Genomic DNA, 20450 nt, shown 5'->3' with positions numbered 1-20450 from the left:
TATATGTTCCTAGTAAGACAAGCACATATGTAACAAGAGAAAAACAATTCTTGAAGTGAGTGAAAGCAAGTGGCTGTGTAATTGAGACAGGACATATCAAGGATAGTACAAAGATACGGATCAGTAGCAGGGATTTGAAAGCAAGTGTGTCCATAGCCGCATTCAAGCTCTAGCTCCCTTCATCAATATCAGGGTGTCACAGGGAAGGAACCTCCAGTCTGAAATTATCCGAGCTAGTCTGGACAATATAGCTGTTGATCGTGATCATCTTTTTTAGAGTCCTTTTTTAGCCTGTTAAAAATCATTTTATTGGTGGGCTCTTACATATCTTATAAAAATCCATAATTCAATTGCATTTAAAACACTTTTACATACGTTGCCATCATCATTTCCAAACATTTTCTTTCTACTTAAGCCCTTTGTATCAGCTCTATTATAGCCATTTTTAATGTATTGCATAGCTCTTCCCTGCCACGATGTTAGAATAGTTTGTGCCATTCTCTAAAGCAGTGGTTCTCAATCTTCCTAATGCTATGACTCTTTAATGTGGTTCGTCATGTTGTGGTGACCCCCAACCCTAAAATTATTTTCCTCGCTACTTCATAACTGTAATTTTGCTACTGTTATGAATCGTAATGTAAATATCTGATACACAGGATGTATTTTCATTGTTACAAATTGAACATAATTAAAGCATAGTTATTAATCACAAAAATATGTAATTACATATTGTGAAATATTTATATGTTTTCTGATGGTCTGAGGCAACCCCTGTGAAAGGGCTGTTCAAGCCCCAAGGGGTCACGAGCCACAGGTTGAGAACTACTGCTCTAAAGAGAAAAGAAATCTCTTAGGCATAATTGTAGAAGACCTGTCAAAACATTCTCAGGTATACCCTGGGAGTCTTAAAGAACATAGTTATTTCTGATTATTTGTTTCCATTCTATATTGCTAGGTAAAAACCAAAGCATCCATCATTATCATTTATAGAAACTGAAAGAAAAAATATTTGCTTCCCCAAAGCATGATACTTAGAAAATTAAGTGCTTTCAATTCACAGATATGACAGATTCTCGATCACACACACACAAAACCATACAAATCAGAGCATGTTTTTCCATTTGAAAAAGATAAACTCAATGTCCTCATTGAAGTATGTACAAAACACAGCAACACATCATAAGTTTATCAGAACAAGCTACTGTTGTAATGAAACAATCGTGTCCTTACAGAGGGAGATAATGCCAGTCATTTCACATAGCTTGTACTTTAGCAGACAGCGTGTCACATGGGGACCTTTCATCACTTTGGCTGGCAACTGGGAGCTTTCACACCTTCCAGGGAATAAAGGCGTTTGGGGAATAGTGTTAACTTTCATCCTTAATCCAATGCCTATCATCCAATAATTCTGTAACCATGCGTGGTGCCTGACACTATTTTTAGCATACATCAGTGGAACAAATACTCCTACCTTCCCCAGAGTTTTCAGTCTCTCATGTTTAAATATGAATGCAGGTGACATCCAGTGCATACCCTCCTCCAGTAAGATTTTGTTTCTTTCATTTTATAATTCACAAGCTGTAATGTGTGGGATAGCCCTGATTTTTCCCATACACTTGAATATATCCAACATACGAGAAGGTAATTATAATTTTTGAAAAGATATGGAACTATGTTATCTTTAAGTAAAAATAAATCACGGAAAATAGATGAGGTGCCTCTGAAAGCTAGGTTAGCCATTTTAGGTTATTGTACACCAATGGAAAGAAAGACACAAGAAGACATTACCAAGTTGTTGAAGACATTGATGCTATTGGTTAAAACTACATCTTGATTAGAAAACCAAAATGCTAAGCAACTTTAAGAGTCTTCTTTTTTTAGCATATATTCACCATAGAAAAACCATTCACCTAGTTTTTAATCAAGAATCCCTGCTGGCACAATCATCACTTGGCTGTTACTAGAAAGGATGGCAGTTTGAGTCTGCCTAGCACACGACAAAACACAAGATCTGTAGACACGTCCCCATACAGAGTATGACCTAGCAACCATATGGAGCACTGCTATTTGCTGATCTTGGGTAATGAGTTAAAAACAGATCCAAAGGTATCTACAACAGCAACAAATTCCCAGCATGCTTTTTATTTTAAATTATTTTTAAAGAGAAAGCTTTGAGACCATATAATTTCTCTTTCTCTAATAACGAAATGTCCCATACAGGATATTGCGGGGACAGAGGTCTCATTTTGACGTTTGTTTAAATATTTTCAGTAATAAGGTAATCGTCACTGTGACTTGTTATGGTTATTAGGTGCCCTCAAATCTGTTCTGACCAATAGCAACCTCATGTATGACAGAACCAAACACAGCCCAGTGCTGCACCATCCTCCCAATTATTGTTATACAGAAGCCTAGGGTAGTAGCTACTCTGTTAATCCATCAAAAAGTTATCCCCCATTTTAGCTGTTCTACTTTACCACTTATGATGCCCTCTACTTGCCTCTCTTAATAACATGCCCAAAGTACATGTACACAGTCTAAAACTTCTTTGCTTCTAAAGAATATTTTGGCTGTATTTCTTCCAAGACAGATATGTTCATTCTTCTGATAGCCCACAGTAGTTTTAATATTCATTGTCAACACCATAATTAATAGGCATCAATCAATTCTTCTGTCATATTTTTTCACATGTCATTGAGGTGATTGGAAATACCATGGCATGGTCAGATGAAGCTTACTCCTTTTGGCAGGCACATAATCTGGTGCCAACTTGAAGCTATTAAGAGTGAAAGGGTGGAGTTTAGCCTGTCAATCAGGTCACAGCTTGATGACCTCATTTGGAGGCACTAAGAAGACAAATAGTTCACTGGAGGTAGGACATACTTCTTCTCTGCAGTACATTCCTGTTGACAGACACATGGAGCTATGCTAGAGTCCTGGACTTGGATGACCCACATGGAGACCCCTGCCAGCATTGAGATGCCTCCACTGCCACTTGAGCCACAAGACTTTCAACCCACTGGCCTGTGATTTTCCTGCTTTCATCATCATTGCATATGTTGCATGAATCTGAAGAGGACTTCATGGATTGATATCGGACTTATGGGCTAATATGGGACATATGGACTTGATCTGGACTGAGATGTTTCTCAATATACAATTGCTCTTTTATATAAAGCTCTTTCTTGTACACATATGAGTGTCTATGAATTTGTTTCTCTAGTAAACCCAAGACTAACAAACTCATCAGTCACATCCTTGCTCTTCAGTACTTCAAAGTGACTCTGTGTATCCTTTGTATTTTCTTTTTTAAAGCAGGTTTACCAACATATATTCACATATCATATAATTCAATAGTTCGATCATATTAAAATGAGGTGTGCAAATATCAGTACAAACAATTTTAGGACATTTTCTCATTTTGATGCTTCTTGAATCATTCAATAATTTGTGCATAAAACCCTTCAGTATTTTAACTAGATGCTAGGGATTTTTTCCTTGGTTCTTTCAGCTTGATGCAAGGTTATATTTTGGATCTCTTAAGCTTTAGTTTTTCAGCTATGACCTGACCTTACACATGAGCATTTGCTGGTCTCTCCCACAGTTGGCCCTGGTCTTGTTTTGACTGGTGTATTGAACTTCTCCATTGATTCTGCCCACGCATGTAGTCAATTTGAAACCTGATTATTTCACCTATTGAGACTCACATGTATAGTCACTCTTTATTCCTTCCAATTTGTTTCAATCTTTCACATTCCAATGACCAATAATTATCAATGCATCTTGATAACAAGTTTGATTAATGTGTTAGTCTAGGTAAACTAAAGAAACAAATCCACAGAAACTCGTACGTGCTTGAGTATTTTATATAAAGAGTAAGTGTACATTCAGAAAGCATCCCAACCCATGCTGCCCAGGCCCCTAAGTCCATTAGCCCATATGTCCAACACCAATCTACAAAGTCCTCCTCAATCTCACAAAACATACACAATGATGTCGACTGCAGGAGGAAAGCAAAATCAGTGAGCATGTAAGCATCTCAGCGCTGACAGGGGTCTCCACATGGCTGCTGCAGCATCCAGGGCTGCATTGGGGTAGGTCCATGTGGCTTCTCCTCACGGATGTCTTGCAGGAAGTAAGCGTTGCCAGTGGAAGCAGGGAACTGGCTAAGGCAGCTGAACACTGGTCCAACCTTCAGAAACCAAGAGACCCGAGAACTAGAAAGGCAAGGCTCACTGAGCCATTTATCCCTCCAACCTTCAATTAATCCCACCTGTGTTTATCGGCCAGTTTCGCACAATAAACCTTAACTATCTCAATTAATTTCAAATTGAAGAAGTAGGTAGGATTCATCAAATGTGTCCATCAGTAGCTTTACTGATTGTTCTATACATTTGAATAATAGTTGTATTAATTGAACTTCTTTGTTGGCATATAGATGTTATCCTATCACTTCCAGTATTGTGCTTCATGATAGATCTTGAAATATTCTTTTTGATGATGAAACTGACACCATTTCTCTCGAATCTGTCATTCTCTCATATAGTTTCCTGATTCAAAGTGGGCAATATCAATCCATTTCAGTTCACCAATGCTTAGACTATTGATCTTCAAGCATTCCATTTTATTTTTATGACATTTTATTTGCCTAGATTCATACTTCACACCCCTCAAGTTCTGATTTTTAATAGATACTTGCATCTGTTTCTTTTTATTTTAAATCATTTCCTGTCAGCAAATGATGGTCCCCAAATCTTTACTCCATCCACATCCTCAAGGTCAGCACCACTTTAAGAAGGGAAGTCTTCCTGGGTCAGATTTTGAATGCCTCCCAACCTGATGGGCTTATCTTCTGTTACTATACCTGACAATATTCTGCTGCAGTTCATTGGTTTTTAGTGGCTTAGTGAACTCATTCTAATTATAGAAATGTATAAACTGTTGGCTCCAGGCACCAGTGCAGCATTTCAGACATGAGCATACTTGAGCAAAATATGGAGAATTTTCCTCGACATCACAAGATAAGCCTTGTGGTAATATTAAAACTGTAATAGGCCCCCTCATGTTATAAAACTGATATACATTGAGTCACTTAAAGAAATAGTTTCACTTTTCCTGATTTTCAGTTCACAGATATTTTTCAAAGGTGAAAAATGGACGCAGGGAAGCTGCCAAAAGAATGTTGGAAAGGTGCCAAACAGTAATGGAAAACTTTTATCTGTCTTCATAATTACTTCCTAAAAAGAATACTTTGATTAATATGAAAAAGTAGAAAGTTCATAGATTTAGAATAAAAAGCTATATTTTACCTTATTTAAAAAATCAACTAACCTTAGAAAATTTCACTACATTGTTGTTAGGTGCCGGTGAATCTCTGAATCATTTCTGACTGAGAGTAACAGTCGGTACAATCGTTCAAAACATTGCCTAGTCCTGTGTCTCCTAACAATTGTTTTAATTTGGTAGATTCATTGCACATGATCTTCTTTTTGAGATCTATGAGAATGGATCTATGTCATTTCCATGACCTTCTCCTTGGACTGTTCCCTTCTAATAACATTTCAGAGCACTTGAGTCCAAATCTCATCATTCAGGCTTCTAGGGAACATTCTGGCAGTATCTACTCCACAATAACTTTGTTCATTCTTCTATAGCTCGTGATATATTTAATATTATTTACCAATACCGAATCAAGCTACCAATTACTCTTCAGTTTTTCTCGTTAATTGTCCGCCTTTCAAACACATATAAGGCACCTGAAAATACCTGGCTCACATCAGGGACATCTTAGCTTGCCCAAATGACACATCCCTTTCCTTCTAAGAGATCTTGTCTAGCAGATTGCTTTATTTCCCGACTGTTGCCACCACGGCAGTTATTGTGTGGCCAAGTAAAATGGCATATTTGAGAACTTCAATCTTTTCTCCACTTATTGGAATGATGTTTATTGGTTCCGTTGTGAGGAGCTTTGTTTTTATTACATTAAAGTGAACCCAGACTGAAGTCTGCTGTCTTTGACCATCATCAGTAAGTTCTTCAAGTTCTCCTCACTTTCAGCAAGTAAGTTTGCTTGCTGCGTGCTGCTGGTTATTTGTGAACCTTTCATTAATCCTGAACAACATTCCTCTTCATCTAATACACTCTCTCTAATTATTAGCTTGGCATAGATTGAATTAATCTGGAGAAAGCACACATCATGAAATATAGTTTTCTTAAGGTTAAGCAACTCAGTATCCCTTGTTCTGTTTGAAATGTCACCTGGTCTTTATGGATTCCTCTGAAGCACAGTTTGTTTTCTGGACTCCCCATTCTTCACAATGTTACCCATAATTAGTTAGGACCCACACAGGGATTTGCAGAGTCAATAAAACAGAGATAAATGTTTTCTTAAAGTTCTATGCCTTCCTCAAGGATCAATATGATATCAGCAATGATATCCTTAATTCTTTCTCCTCTTTCAGATTTGGCTTGACAATCTCAAGCTGCAGCCATTTTTAAATGATCCTAAGCAAAATTTCACTTGATTATAATATTAATGATATTATTCAATATGTTTTGCATAGTGTTGGCTCACTTATATTAGAAACGGTACATATATGAATATTTTCTGGTCATTTGGCCAAATAACTGTCTTCTAAATTTCTTGGCATAGGCAAGAGAACACCTGTACTGTTGCATCTGACTTGCTTGGAACCTTTCAATTGATATTGTGCCTGTTACTGGAGCCTTGCTTTTATTTATTTATTTTTCTAATTCAGTTCAGCTTGGACTTCATAGTTCAATATTATTGGTTTTGTTCATAGACTATCACTATGTACCATGCAAATGCTTGGACTGGTCTAAACACAGACCTGTATTTGAAAGTCATTGACTGAAATAATAATAGTCCTCCTTAATTCCAGAAATCCTTTGTGCCTTTAATGAGCAAAGTTTTTAAAATATTTTTGTTGATTTTTAATTCACATATCATACAACTCTATGCCTTCATCATATTAAAAAGAGTTGTGAAATCACCACTATAATCAATTCTAGAACATTTTCCTGTCTTATACTCATTCTTATTAGCTCCTCATTTTAACATACCTATTCTTATAAATTCCTTATTTTCCCTCAAGCTCCTCTGCCATAACCCTAACAAATTATTAATCCAGATTCTGTCTCTGTAGATTTCACATATGGAAAAACACACACACACACACACACACACACTTATAGCAAAATAAAGTAGAGAAAAACTTCAATCAAAAAAGAACACAGAAAATATTAAAATCTAGAACAAATTCAAAATAGGTCAAATGGAAGAACAAACCTTATTGGGTGTTCAATTTTATCCTAGCTACATCTGCACTAATCCACCTTCCAATGCACTCCGTCTGATAGGAAGGTCATTTACATCCCTGGCCAATTGCCTTAAGAATGTGATTTTATGTTTACCCCAATTAAATGTCAACTTCTAAATTTTCAAATATTGATCCACATTATAAACTTATTTTAGAACCTTGATTCTGTCTGTTTTTCTGTTTCATGCTATATAAAAATGTGTTTATTTTAAAATATTTTTCCAAGGCACCTGTTGAAATGGAATGGGATAAAGCCCTCTAAAGTGCTTTATTCCCCACCAATTTTCAGTATAACTAGTAAACAGCTACAGTACTCTGTCAAAGCTATCACCCGGACCACGTTACTTTATACAAAAGGCAGCTCCATTAGATAATCTCATGATTAAACATTAAATGGCTTCCAGATCAACTTCTTACCCCAGGCTTGTGTCCTGTAAGGCTAGTCCAGTGACCAATTGCATTGTGTGTAAATGCTTGTGGTGTTGAAAACTTTAAATCCCTCATAACCTCCAGAGAACAGCTATTTTCAGGATAGCTATGTTAGGAAACATGTCTCTATGTCAAACTAAAATTCATATCCTTTTAGCTTCTGTTCATGGGTTAAAATTCTACCCTCAGGGTAATTGAGAACAAGTATTTTATATCAAAGCTCTTGAAAGATGTGATGACAGTGATCATGTTTGTCCAAGTATTACCCAATCTAGGCTGAAAATGCCCCGTTGCTTTTAAGACTTTTGCAGTTTTTCATGACAGATTTTCAAGCCATGTCACTATTTCAGTCATCCTCTGCTAACTATTCTCCAAGTGACATTCTTCTTCTTTTTAGTATGTGTCACCTGTAACTATGAAAAGCTTTCCAGTTGTAGTTCTGTAGGTACAGTAAGAACTTAAGCTTATTTAATTCAGTGAAATTTAAGAGAATTTGAACAAATTTTATAAACATTAAACAAACCCTATAAGTTTATTCAGTTCAATGGTTCTTAAAATATTCCAAAATCACTCATAAGATTTAAAGAAATTAATTGTGTTTTTTAGATACTAATAAAATACAAATTTGTGATTAAATTAAGTCTTTAAAATATAAAATAGAAATTAAAAGTACTGTCCTCCAGTGGGCCCCTGCTCAAGTTCTCTCTCAACACAAGAACATTCTGTTCTAATAATTTGGCAGTCTGAGATGCTCACCTGCCTGGCATGATCGCTGATGACAATGGGTGCACAGGCAAATGTGGTGAAGAAAGCTGATGATGCCCGGCTACCAAAAGATATAGAACCTGAATTCACTGAAGACAATGGGTGCACAAGCAAATGTGGTGAAGAAAGTTGATAGTGCCCAGTTACCAAAAGATATAGCACTTGAAGTCTTAAAGACCTGAAGATAAACAGGCAGCCATCTAGCTGAGAGACAACCAAACCCACATGAAAGAAGCACACCCGCCTGTCCCAACTAGCTCACTGAGGACAAAGTGGGTGCATAAGCAAAAGTTGAGAACAAAGCTGATGGTGTCTGCCTATCAAATGATATAACATCGGGGGTCTTAAAGGCTTGAAGATAATCAGGTGGCCATCTCGCTAAGAAACAACAAAGCCCACAAGGAAGAAGCACACCAGCCTACCCCGATTCAAACGCTGAAGACAAAGCAGGTGCATGGGCAAGTGCGGTGAAGAAAGCTGATGGTGCCCAGTTGTCAAAATATATAGAATCTGGGGTCCCATAGACTGGAAGATAAACAAGGGGCCATCTAACTGAAAAACAACAAAGTCCATATGGAAAATGCACACCAGCCTGTGAGATGACAAGGCATTGAAGAGATCAGGTATCAAAGACAAAAAAAAAAAAATCATAGCATTGTGAATGAGGGGGAGTGCAGAGTGGGAACCCAGGGCCCATCTGGGAGAAATTGGACATTCCCTTGCAGAAGGGCTGTGGGGATGTGATGAACCAGTCAGAGCGTAGTATAGCAATGATGAAACATACAATTTCCCTCTAGTTCTTGAATGCTTCCTCCTCCCCATTATCAGGATCCTAATTCTACCTTACATAACCAGCTGGACCAGGAGATGTACAGTGGCATGGCTAGGGACTGGAAATACAGGGAATCCAGGACAGATAAGCCCCTCAGGAACAGTGGTGAGAGTGGTGATATCAGGAAGGTGGGAGGGAGGGTGAGGAAGAAACGGGAAACAGATGACAAGGTCTACATATAACCTCCTCCCTGGAGGACGGACAGCAGAGAACTGGGTGAGGAAGATATCGGATGGTGTAAGATATAATAAAATAATAATTATTTATAAATTATCAATGGTTCTGGGGGAGGGGGAAGAGGGGATGGAGGGGGAAAATGAGGGCTCATGCCAGGGGCATTTTGAAAATGATGATGGCAACTTATGTACAAATGTGCTGGACACAAATGATGTTTGTACGGATTGTAAAAAGAGTAGTATGAGACCCTAATAAAAAATATATATATATATATATAAATATATATATAATCACTGTCACTGAACTGGACATGGAAAAAAAGTACTGTCCTCACTCCTGTAATTAGCCACTATTAATATTCTCGTGAGAAACTTTTTAGAAAATTTCCAAGGATACAAAACCATATTGCTAAATCTATCTCTTTTTTTCACATAGGGGTCTATACATACACAGGCATATCTTGGTTTATTGCACTTTTTAAATTGTACTTCACAAATTAAAGAGTTATGAAAACACTGTCAAGCAAGTCTATAAGGACCATATTTCTAAAATCATGTGCCCATATTGCATCTTTGTATAGCATTTGGTAATTCGCACAATATTGTAAACATTTCATAGTAATATTGTACACCTAGTTGATCACAGCATAAGCATGACTTTTTGATGCACTAGGAAATGTAAAAGATCTTGTGATTCACCAATTTTGATATATACTTTATTTCATTGCTTTGGGGTCAAATCGGCAATATCTCTACACCTACACATCTGAAATTTCTCTTCTTCTCTTTTCCTTGATATCTCCAATACAAAAATACATATAGTTATTTTTAGTTGCCATCAAGTTGGCTGATTCTTGGAGATGTTATCCAGTCTTGGATGCATTGCCAAATCATTCGTGCACACAGTATAGGACAGCAACTCACCTTTCAATCTATGGGGCTCACTTTACAGCACTACATTACACAGATATTGTGTGATTTACTGGGCTCTTAGTGGATAGATTTTAAACTATATTGCCAAGTTTTTCTTATGAGTCTTAGACTGGAAACTGCTGAAGCCTGTTCGCGATGGATGACAATGCTGGTATTTGAAAGTCAGGTGACATAGCTTCCAGAAGCCTTGCAGTACATAATCACCATAATATGAGAAACTGACAAACGATTGGTAAAAAGCATACGTGTTTGTTAGGTGTCATCATCATGTCTGTTCTGGTTCATAGCAATCATATACACAAAATGTCCCAGGTCCTGTGCCAACCTCAAATTTATTCTTATATTTGAGCTTACTGTTGCAGTCACTTTGTTAGTACATATCTTTAAGGGTCTTCCTCTTGTTTTGTTTTGTTTTGTTTTGTTTTGGGGGGTTCTTCTTTTTGTTGACTACTCCTGTACTGTACTACCAATGACATCCCTTTCCAGGGACTGGGTTCTCTCGATAGCATGTCTAAGTGCTTTAGATCGAGTTTAGCTATCCTCATTGCAAAGCAGCATTCTGGCTGAACTTTTGCCAAGATAGATATCTGTGTTCTTTTGGCAGTTGATATAGTTAAAGTTTATTGTGCCAACCTGGCCGATAAACACATGTGGGGTTAATTGAAGGGCGGAGAGATAAATGGCTAGGTGACCCTCGACTTTCGAGTTCTCGGGTCTCTTGTTTTGTGATGGTCGGGCCAGGGTGCAGCTGCCTTAGCAATTCCACGCTTCAGCTGGAAAGGCTCACTTTCTGCAAGACATTCCTAAGGAGAAGCCAAATGGACCTACCCCAATGCAGCCCTGGGTGCTAGAGCACTCATGTGGAGACCCCCGTCAGTGCTGAGATGCTTACACATTCACTGATTTGGCTTTCCTCTTGCAGTCAGCATAATTGCCTATGTTTTGTGAGATGGAGGAGGACTTTGTGGATTGGTGTTGGATATATGGGTTAATGTTGGACTTATGGACTTGGGCAGGACTGGGTTGGGATGTTTTCTTGATGTGCACTTAAACTTTATAGAAAACTCTCTCTTATACATGTGAGTTTTGGTGGATTTGTTTCTCTAATATAGCCAGATTAGCACAGCAGTTCTTGCACATTAAATATTTTTGCCAGTACCTTAATTAAATTCATCAATTCTTCTTCTGTCTTCCTTACTCAGTGACCAACTTTCACATGCATATAAGGTGACTGAAAATACTACAGCAAGATTAAGACACCAGTTTGTTCCCAAATGAACATCTGTATTCCAGACCGACTAATTCAGAATTTCAGGACTTAGAGCATAAGCCGGTAAATTTTCAGAATCATTTTGAAGCAGGGAAGAGCTAAGAGTAACTGTTTCAGAATTTATTATTAGATACAAACATATTAAAGCACAGTAATTTGGGGACAAACTCTATCAATCAGAATGTTGATTCCCATTGGCATTATTATCAACCAAAATCGTTGAGCCTTTGGTGTTATTTTTTGCCAAGCAGTAGCACCAACTACTAGAAACCCGATGTATAGCAAAATGAAAACAGACCAGGCAGGTGCTGGATTCTTTACTCGTTTGAGCACCATGTTCTGGCTATTGTGCCATTATCTTATGAAAGGTCTCTCTCATTATTATTGACCCTCTACCTTACCAAACATGTCGTCCTTTCTAAGCAATTAGTCCTTCCTCGTGGGGTGTCCAAAGCAAGTGAATTTACATCTAGCCGTCCTTCCAAGGAAAATTCCAGTTTTATTTTTCTAAGACAGATACGATCATCTTTTGGTAGCCCACCATGGGTTGGAATTCTTCACTAGCTTTGTACTTTATATGCAGCGGTTCAAAGGGTGTGTGTTGTTGCTAACATGTATCTCTTCTTTCTCTTACCTCTGGTTGCATGATGCCTATGATTGTTAAAGTTTGAGAGTCCAGTTGATTAGGCTATGGTGTTCACGTGCTTAGTCAAACACTAGCTGTTCCTAAGTGGTTCCATGTGATTACCCAGTTGGACTAGAGTAAAGCAGACTGCCTTCCACTGTGTGGGTGATCCTTAAGCAATTCATTACTGACCTTTAAAGCAATATTGGATTTTCCTTCTGCCTTCTTCCCCTAGACCAGCAGGTCCTCTACCTGTGGGTCGTTACCCCTTTGGGGGTGGAATGACTCTTCCGCAGGAGTGCCCAGTTCATAACAGTAGTAGCAAAATTGCAATTATGAAATAGCAATAAAAATAATTTTGTGGTTGGGGGGTCACAACATGACAAACTGTATTAAAGTGTTGTGACATTAGAAAGGTTGAAAACCACTGCTCTAGATGATAAATATTTTTTCCAGAATTAGCATATACTTAACTCTTCTCATCACCTAACCAGGCTTTAAGTATCACCAGCCTTTGGTCTGCTCTACGGAGTTTAGGCATGTCAATCCCTAACATTTTTTAGCCAATTCCTTAACATAAATCTCTCTCACTCTCTGAGCATGTGTGCACTCGCACTCACACACGTAAATTGGCTCAATATCTTTACAGAGTCCAAAGACAATGTTCAATATATGAGCATATGGGTTATATTATTATATAATATACAAGGATGAATCAAAAGATATTTGTGTTTAAACATGTCTCTGAAGACAAGTTCTCTCATTTATTTTAGTCTCATTAGGACCCCTTAAAATATATATTATTTGTGTTATAGAAGAAAATTATTTTGATCTCTGAAGTAATGTCAAATTTTTTTTAACAATTTATTGGGGCTGATACAATTCTTTTCACAGTTCATACATATACATACATCAATTGTATAAAGCACATCTGTACAGTCTTTGCCCTAATCATTTTTTTCTCTTTTCTTCTTTTACATTTTATTAGGGACTCAAACAACTCTTACCACAATCCATACATATACATACATCAATTGTATAAAGCACATCCATACATTCCCTGCCCCAATCATTCTCAAGGCATTTGCTCTCCACTTAAGCCCCTTGCATCAGGTCCTCTTTTTTTCCCCCCTCCCTCCCCATGCCCCCCTCCCTCATATGCCCTTGGTAATTTATACCTCGTTATTTTGTCATATCTTGCCCTATCCGGAGTCTCCCTTCCCCCCTTCTCTGCTGTCCCTCTCCCAGGGAAGAGGTCACATGTGGATCCTTGTAATCAGTTCCCCCTTTCCAACCCACACACCCTCCACTCTCCCAGCATCGTCCCTCACACCCTTGGTCCTGAAGGTATCATCCACCCTGGATTCCCTGTACCTCCAACCCTCATATGTACCAGTGTAACAAAAATCAAGTGATCCTCTTCCCAAATGTTTGAAGCTTTGTAATAAATTTGAGGATACTTTCCAATGTAAAATAATAGTGTCTAGTGGTTTAAGTATATTAAAGAATTTCAAAAAGATTTCAAGGATGAATTCAAGGAAAAGATATCAGCTCAACAAGATATAGTACATAATTTTTGAGATTCCAAATGAATAAGATTTATAGATCTTCTCAAAGGAAACAGAGTAGTCATGAGCATTATAAAGAAATTGTAAGAAAATTGAAAATTGCAGTCATGGAAAAGGTCAGGAAGTTACAACAGTATTTGTTTGCTGGTTGGTTTTAAGCTTAACAACAATGTACCTGCTCAGGGTTATCCTATATAATTTGTTGTTGTTGAGAAATTTTGACTCATCCAACCTACAACTTCAGACTTATTTTTGTCCCCCAGACCCAAAGGACATCGAAAAGGTCCATTATGTGACTCTTTCAAGGATGTCAAGTCTGCCGTTTGACATGGTGTGATATTGAAAAGCTCAGAACTCTCCCTGGAAGAGTTAGAAAGATGAAAACACTACCTGCAGAAGTGTATAGCACTAGATGGCAAAACAGTACTTCACATTTTGGTATTGTAATTTAATAAGATTTCTATAATTTATAACAATATTTTAATTACCCTCACATTTCATCTGGCTCATGGACATCCAGTCCACTATCCTTCAGTCAATAGGCAGCCAGAGGCCTGTGACCTGACCCACTGGCTTTGAATTCATCCATCGCTGTAGCCAGAAGCATGTGCTCTTCCTGCACCTTGGGCTCATCCGCCCCTAAAGCTGCACAAATCAGGAGAAGCCCCTGCTGCCCATCTGACCCATGGACTTAAAACATGCCTGGATTTGAACGTCCCCATTTCTACAACAATTTTGAGCCATATACGGATATCAATTTTTCTCCTTATATACTGAGAGGTATCAATGGTTTTACTTGTCTAGAGAACTCAGCCTAAGTCAGTTCTCTATTAGCCACATGTGTTAGTCTGGGTAGACTGAAGAAGCAAATTGTTAAACACTCACATGTATATAAGAAAGTGATTTAAATACAAGAGTAGTTAAATATTGAGGAAACACCCCAGCCCAGTCCAGATCAAATTCATAAGTCTGTTATTAGCCCATGTGTCCAATACCAATCTATAAATTCCTCTTCAGACTCACAAAACATATGCAATGATGCCAAATGCAGGAAGATCATAGGCCAGTGAGTGGGAAGTCTTGTAGATCCAGTGACGTTGTAAGCATCTCAGCACTGGCAGGGTTCTCCACATGGCTTCTTTGCCTCCAGAGGTCTGGCTCCATCAGCTTCTCTCCATTTGTCTTCTCCACAGAGATGTCTCACAGGGATTAAGCAGAGAGAGAGACTGTCTCCCACCTCAAGGGAGGAATACAGGAGTTCCCAGAATCCTCAGGAGAAGACCAGGCCCACACAGAAGCCTCATTGGCTATGGCCTGATGGACAGGCTAGATTTCACCTCTTCACTCTGAATCTTCAAATTGACACCAGATTACATAACTACCACACCACATTAGCCACGTGACTTGAAAATGAACAAGTATATATTTGGATCACTATTTTAAGAATATCACAATACATTGCTTAAGCAAGTTTACAAGCTTGTCTTTATAGGTCTCTTTGTTTACACGTCAATAGTAAAGTAACCCCTTGGTTTGCATTTATGTGTGATGAAAAAACATTCATACAATATTTAACTTTAGAAAAGCCTTGCTTACTTTATTAATGTAAGTATTATATAAATAACTAATGACATGAACATCAACTGTAATATAGTATAATATAATAGATAAATAATTTACATAGGCAATGTACATAAATACATAATGAAAATGAGGATATTAACAGATTTCTTACCTGTGGACACAGCGTTTCCAGGTGATTGGCTGCAGTTTTGACTATTTTAATTCCATCTTCATTTGTAGACATAGAACAAGCAAGATTTGCCACCTAAAATTCAATTCAAAAGAATGGAACTTATTTTATATAATCAAGAAAATACAAAAACACTCGTCATCTTCAGCAAATGAGAACATGCAACTGATGAATGAATCGGTAAGTCTTGCGGCCGCTGAGTATCCCTCATTAAATCATAATAATAAGCTAACTATAAAGGTTTCCTATAGAATCTAAAAAAATATCTATAGTTTGGATGCCAATAGGTTCTTGAAATTTCATATGATGGCTGTTTAACATTACAATTGTTTCATTATTTCTCAGAGGTCTCTTAACCACGCTTAAGTTGTATTGAACATGACTCTCTTGACCCGTGTTTTACTCAGCATCAGATACACTCCAAAGCTGGACTAATACACAAGAGTGAGATTTCCTCTCCTGTCCTTGATTTTCTCCAACAACTTCTAGGACAGTGTGAGCCAGTGCAAGTGGTCATTGGAACCAAGTGTCGGCGACGTCAACACTTGTATCATTGCTGTATCAACTCTGTATCATTGCTGCCGAGGGTTACTCTCTTCAGTGAAGTGCTCAGTGCTGTTTGAAAAAGTTACCTTATATCTAATTTTAAAACAAACAGACAAACATTATTATAGCCTAAAAGACCCATGAGGAAGAAGCCTGAAGATTTTTTTTTCTTTTTCTTCTTTTGAACCCACTTTTATTCAGCTTTCCTCTCGTGAGCAGGCCGCCTCCTTATGTACTAAGGCAGTGTTTGAGCTACTTCGTTGTCTCTATTACTGCAAGAAGGTTGCTTTTTAATACTAAATTTTTTGATCTTTGTTAATTATTATATATTTTAACACATCTCCATGTTACAGCTCCAACCAAAAATTTAGTTCAATTGCTGAAGAACTGTATATTAGCCACATGACATGAAAAGGAAAAAGCATATCTTTGGTTTGTATTTTAAGAGTACCACAAAATATTGCTTAAGTAAGTTTATAGTCTTGTTTTTTTAATAGAACCACTTTTAATACATCAGTGTTGAAGTAACCCCTTGTTTTGCATTTACATATAATGAAATAACAGTCATATCGTATTTAACTTTAGAAAGGCATTGTTCACTTTATTAATGTACATGGAAATGGCTTCCTTGAAAAGGTCTATTATTGGCTTGAAGGTCACAGCACCACAACTTTTCCAACCTGACACATAATTAGCGCATTTGTGAATTATTTGAAAAGGGCATCCGTGTCTATGCCCCACTCCTCTGCCCCCCAAATGACACTCGTGGAAAGTATATGGCTATATAATTGCTTTAATATATCTTATAAAAATTTAATATATCTTATAAAAATTTAAACTTCACTTGCAGAAAACGTCGACCTGTAAATGCGACCATTGTAGGTTTTAAATGATAAGATTAAGCTATTGAGTCCATCTTTTGTCAAATAAGAAGATAGTTCAAAGTTCAGAAGGGCGCCATGTGAAGTGCCACACATTTGAGTTAGTCCATTGAGTTTTAATGTTTCCCATTCATTCTGCTTTAAGACTTCTCGTTCTGGACATTTGATCATCACCATATGTATTACAAACTAATACAATGACAAACGTAACACAGAAATAATTTTTAGCCTGAAGTTTTTGCTTATATTAAGTAAGACTCAGAAAACAAAGTCACAGCTGTACAGTCGCTTGTGATTAAGGTGAACCCTGCAGGACAGAGGAGACCCGCCTGTGAGTTTCCGAGGCTGTGAGCTTAGCCCCGTGGAATAGCTGGTGAGTTCCAACTGCTGACCGTGTGCTTAGCCACCCAGCTCATAATCCACCACATGTCCAGGACTCCTCTGTTTATATTAACCGCCTTAAATTTTATAAAACTATCCAATGCAAATGTAATAACAAGCATGTCCTACTCAAGTAATAATTAACCTAAGGTTCATTCTGTCTCGATGCACGTGTGTCCTCCGTGTGCTTGAACTTGTCATGACCAGAACTCTTGTATCCTGTGGAAACTTTCCAGGCCATCAAGTACTGTCCTCAAATGGGAGCATGTTATTTGCTAGTGATAATTTTTACAAGATGATTGAATGTATTACAAATATTATTATTTGACCAAATAAAGAGGTGATGCAAATAAATTCTCTTTTCATCTTTTGTCTGAGTGAGTTGTGACATATTTTCCAAAGTTACATCAATGTATGGATGAAAGCTGAATTATTCTGTCAAGAATTATTCCTAAATTCCTTGTAATTCTTTATACCATCAAATATGTTCCCGAGAGCAGCATGAAGTCACCTCCCTCCTGGTCCGGGCAAGCAGACTGCAAACATACCCTGTTGCTAAATATTTTGAGATACTTAACATCTGACAGCCTTTGCCTATCCAACTTTGAGATACTTCAAAAGTGTAAAGCTTCATTATCTCAGAGAGCCTTACAGATGGTTTCTGTCTACTAAGTGAATTAGGATCTAGAAAAGTTTGGTATTCAAACAGACCTGGATTTGATCCTGACTGCCACAACTAATACGTTTTCTGATCAAAGGTAAGATATTAACATCTTTGAGGATATGTTTAACCTTTAAATCTGTATGATCAAATCTACCTTTCTGGAGTGATTTGTGTATTAAATGAGGCAATATACAGAGAACACATGATAACTAGTAGCCCTTATCACGAACAAAGCTTCTTTTGGATGGAGGGTATGACTGTATTCACTCTTTGAGACGTTTTCTTTTCTTTTCATTTTTTAATAATTAAAATCTTGTAACCTAAAGATATTCGACAGATTTTATAACCTTCAATTAAAAAGCTCAAATTTCATGCATGGCACATAGACATGATTGCTATATGTACCTCAGTGCTTGAGTAGAGTGAGTAGTTATTCACAAGGCAATGTGTGTGTGTGTGTGTGTGTATACCTATAGATTACAATGAAAGATAAGACCATCACTGCTATGGCCAAACGAATAATCTACTGGTTTATTTTAGTTTAAATGCCATCAGTTTATGATCTCTGATCCCAATTCTCTATGTATATATATATAGGTAAGCAGAGTCAAAAAATAAGAAAATACATACTCAAACCATTATAGGGAGGTTATTTATTAACCAGGGATATATGTTTGTTCTTTATGTCACTGTGAATTACATTATAAGTGTAACAAGCATTGAAATAATTGGCCAGTTTTTAAAAATTGATGTCATGGTATACACAATTCCACAGTAGGCAGAGTCTAAATTATTTGACATGAAATGAGATCAATGGCACTAAAGAAAAATTATATATTTATTTAAATGGCCATAATATGCAATGCCATTTTCTAAAATACTAAATTACATCTTAAAATAATTACTGATTCACTGTCTAATAATTACACAATCAAACAAGTCCATGTAAACTCTTTATACAGTAACATGTTACCACATTGCTGAGAGGGAACTGAACCTTGCCCTCCATATTTGTCTTTGAGTTTCTCCCCTCCTTAGCAGTCCTTTGATATCCATATATCCCCTCTATGTCCTAGTCGAGCCCCCTTTACCTTTTACCTTTTGCCATCAACACAAACAAAAGCAACCTGTTGGCAACCGAGCACCAAATTGTGGCCAAATCCTGCTCTACTTCATGTTTGCCTATCACACTGATGTTAGCTCCTCTCTTCCCGGATCTTTGTTCAACTTGTATATCTGAATTTATATATGGCTGCCATCCTATCTATATGACAGATTGTGGCACTTCCCTTTCCACTGGCATAGGACGTGGAATTCTCACAGTCTACCCAGAATCTTGGGGAGAAATCTGGTGCTATGGAGCGTGGCCTTGTCGAACTCTGTTAGCTTGGCTGGTTCCCTTCCTCACCTTCAAAACGTTTAGAGATAGACACACTTAACTGAAAAAATAACTCACTAATGGCAGAACCAGAAAATCAATAAAGAGATATTTGTGTCTTGAGAATGTTTTCAGTGGCCCTTAAACCAACATATTCTGCTACAGGATTGACTCTGCTTGTCATTATTACATTGTTCTTATCTGGTAGATTCTATTTCAAAAGTAAATTATGGAATGCTATATTTTACCATTCTGAAATCCAATTATATCTGAACTCACAAGAGCACTAGTATGCCTCTCAGTCATCTCAGACAACTGGAGTGGCATCATGGCTAGTAATGGATTCTCTCTCTACACAGCTGCTCCTCACAAATCAGTCCTCACACAGGTTTTACCCAAAATATGATTTCTCCAAGAACATGAAGTAAACTTGATGTTGGCTGAGATTTTTATTTTCACACTTCCATTGTTTACAGAGGGTTCACATAGCCAATTGTAGTATCATGTCACTGTATCCTAGTTCTCAGTGGGGAAAAAGGTCACATGCTTCATGTTCACTCATTTTTCTCTCAGGCAGAGAGTCATGCAACTCATGTGTAAACCTTCTCAAAGACAGAGAATTTACTGTTTTTCTGGGCAGCATATTCCCCTTGTACGATAGACCAAACTGACAAAATTAAGAAATTCTTCTCTAGAAGAGCTGACTTTTGTTCCTCTACAACTTTCTCATAGCGGACTTAAAATACCCTGCCTCAGTGCAATCATGTCTACTATGACTCACAACCCTACAGGACAGAATAGAACTGTCCCTGTGGGTTTCTGACACCAACTCTTGATGAGAATGGAGAGCCTCCTCTTTCTCCTGCAGAGTGACTCATGGTTTCAAACTGCTGACCTTGCATGCTGACC

The 20450-nt window shown here is 37.6% G+C and overlaps 1 protein-coding gene across 1 annotated transcript in view; it reads right to left on the bottom strand.

Moving 5' to 3' along the window:
* The window catches only part of CTNNA3 (catenin alpha 3), a 1794797-nt gene that overhangs the window by 697014 nt on the left and 1077333 nt on the right, over positions 1-20450 (bottom strand). The window contains exon 9 of the mRNA XM_075534447.1: positions 15674-15766. Within this exon, the coding sequence (XP_075390562.1) occupies positions 15674-15766 (93 nt within the window). The remainder of the gene's footprint in view (positions 1-15673; positions 15767-20450) is intronic.

The sequence above is a fragment of the Tenrec ecaudatus genome, chromosome 16 (genome assembly GCF_050624435.1).
Source record: "Tenrec ecaudatus isolate mTenEca1 chromosome 16, mTenEca1.hap1, whole genome shotgun sequence".
NCBI classification, from domain to species: domain Eukaryota; kingdom Metazoa; phylum Chordata; class Mammalia; order Afrosoricida; family Tenrecidae; genus Tenrec; species Tenrec ecaudatus.
The sequence above is the reverse complement of the archived record's forward strand: the minus strand, read 5'-3'. Positions and strand labels throughout refer to the sequence as shown.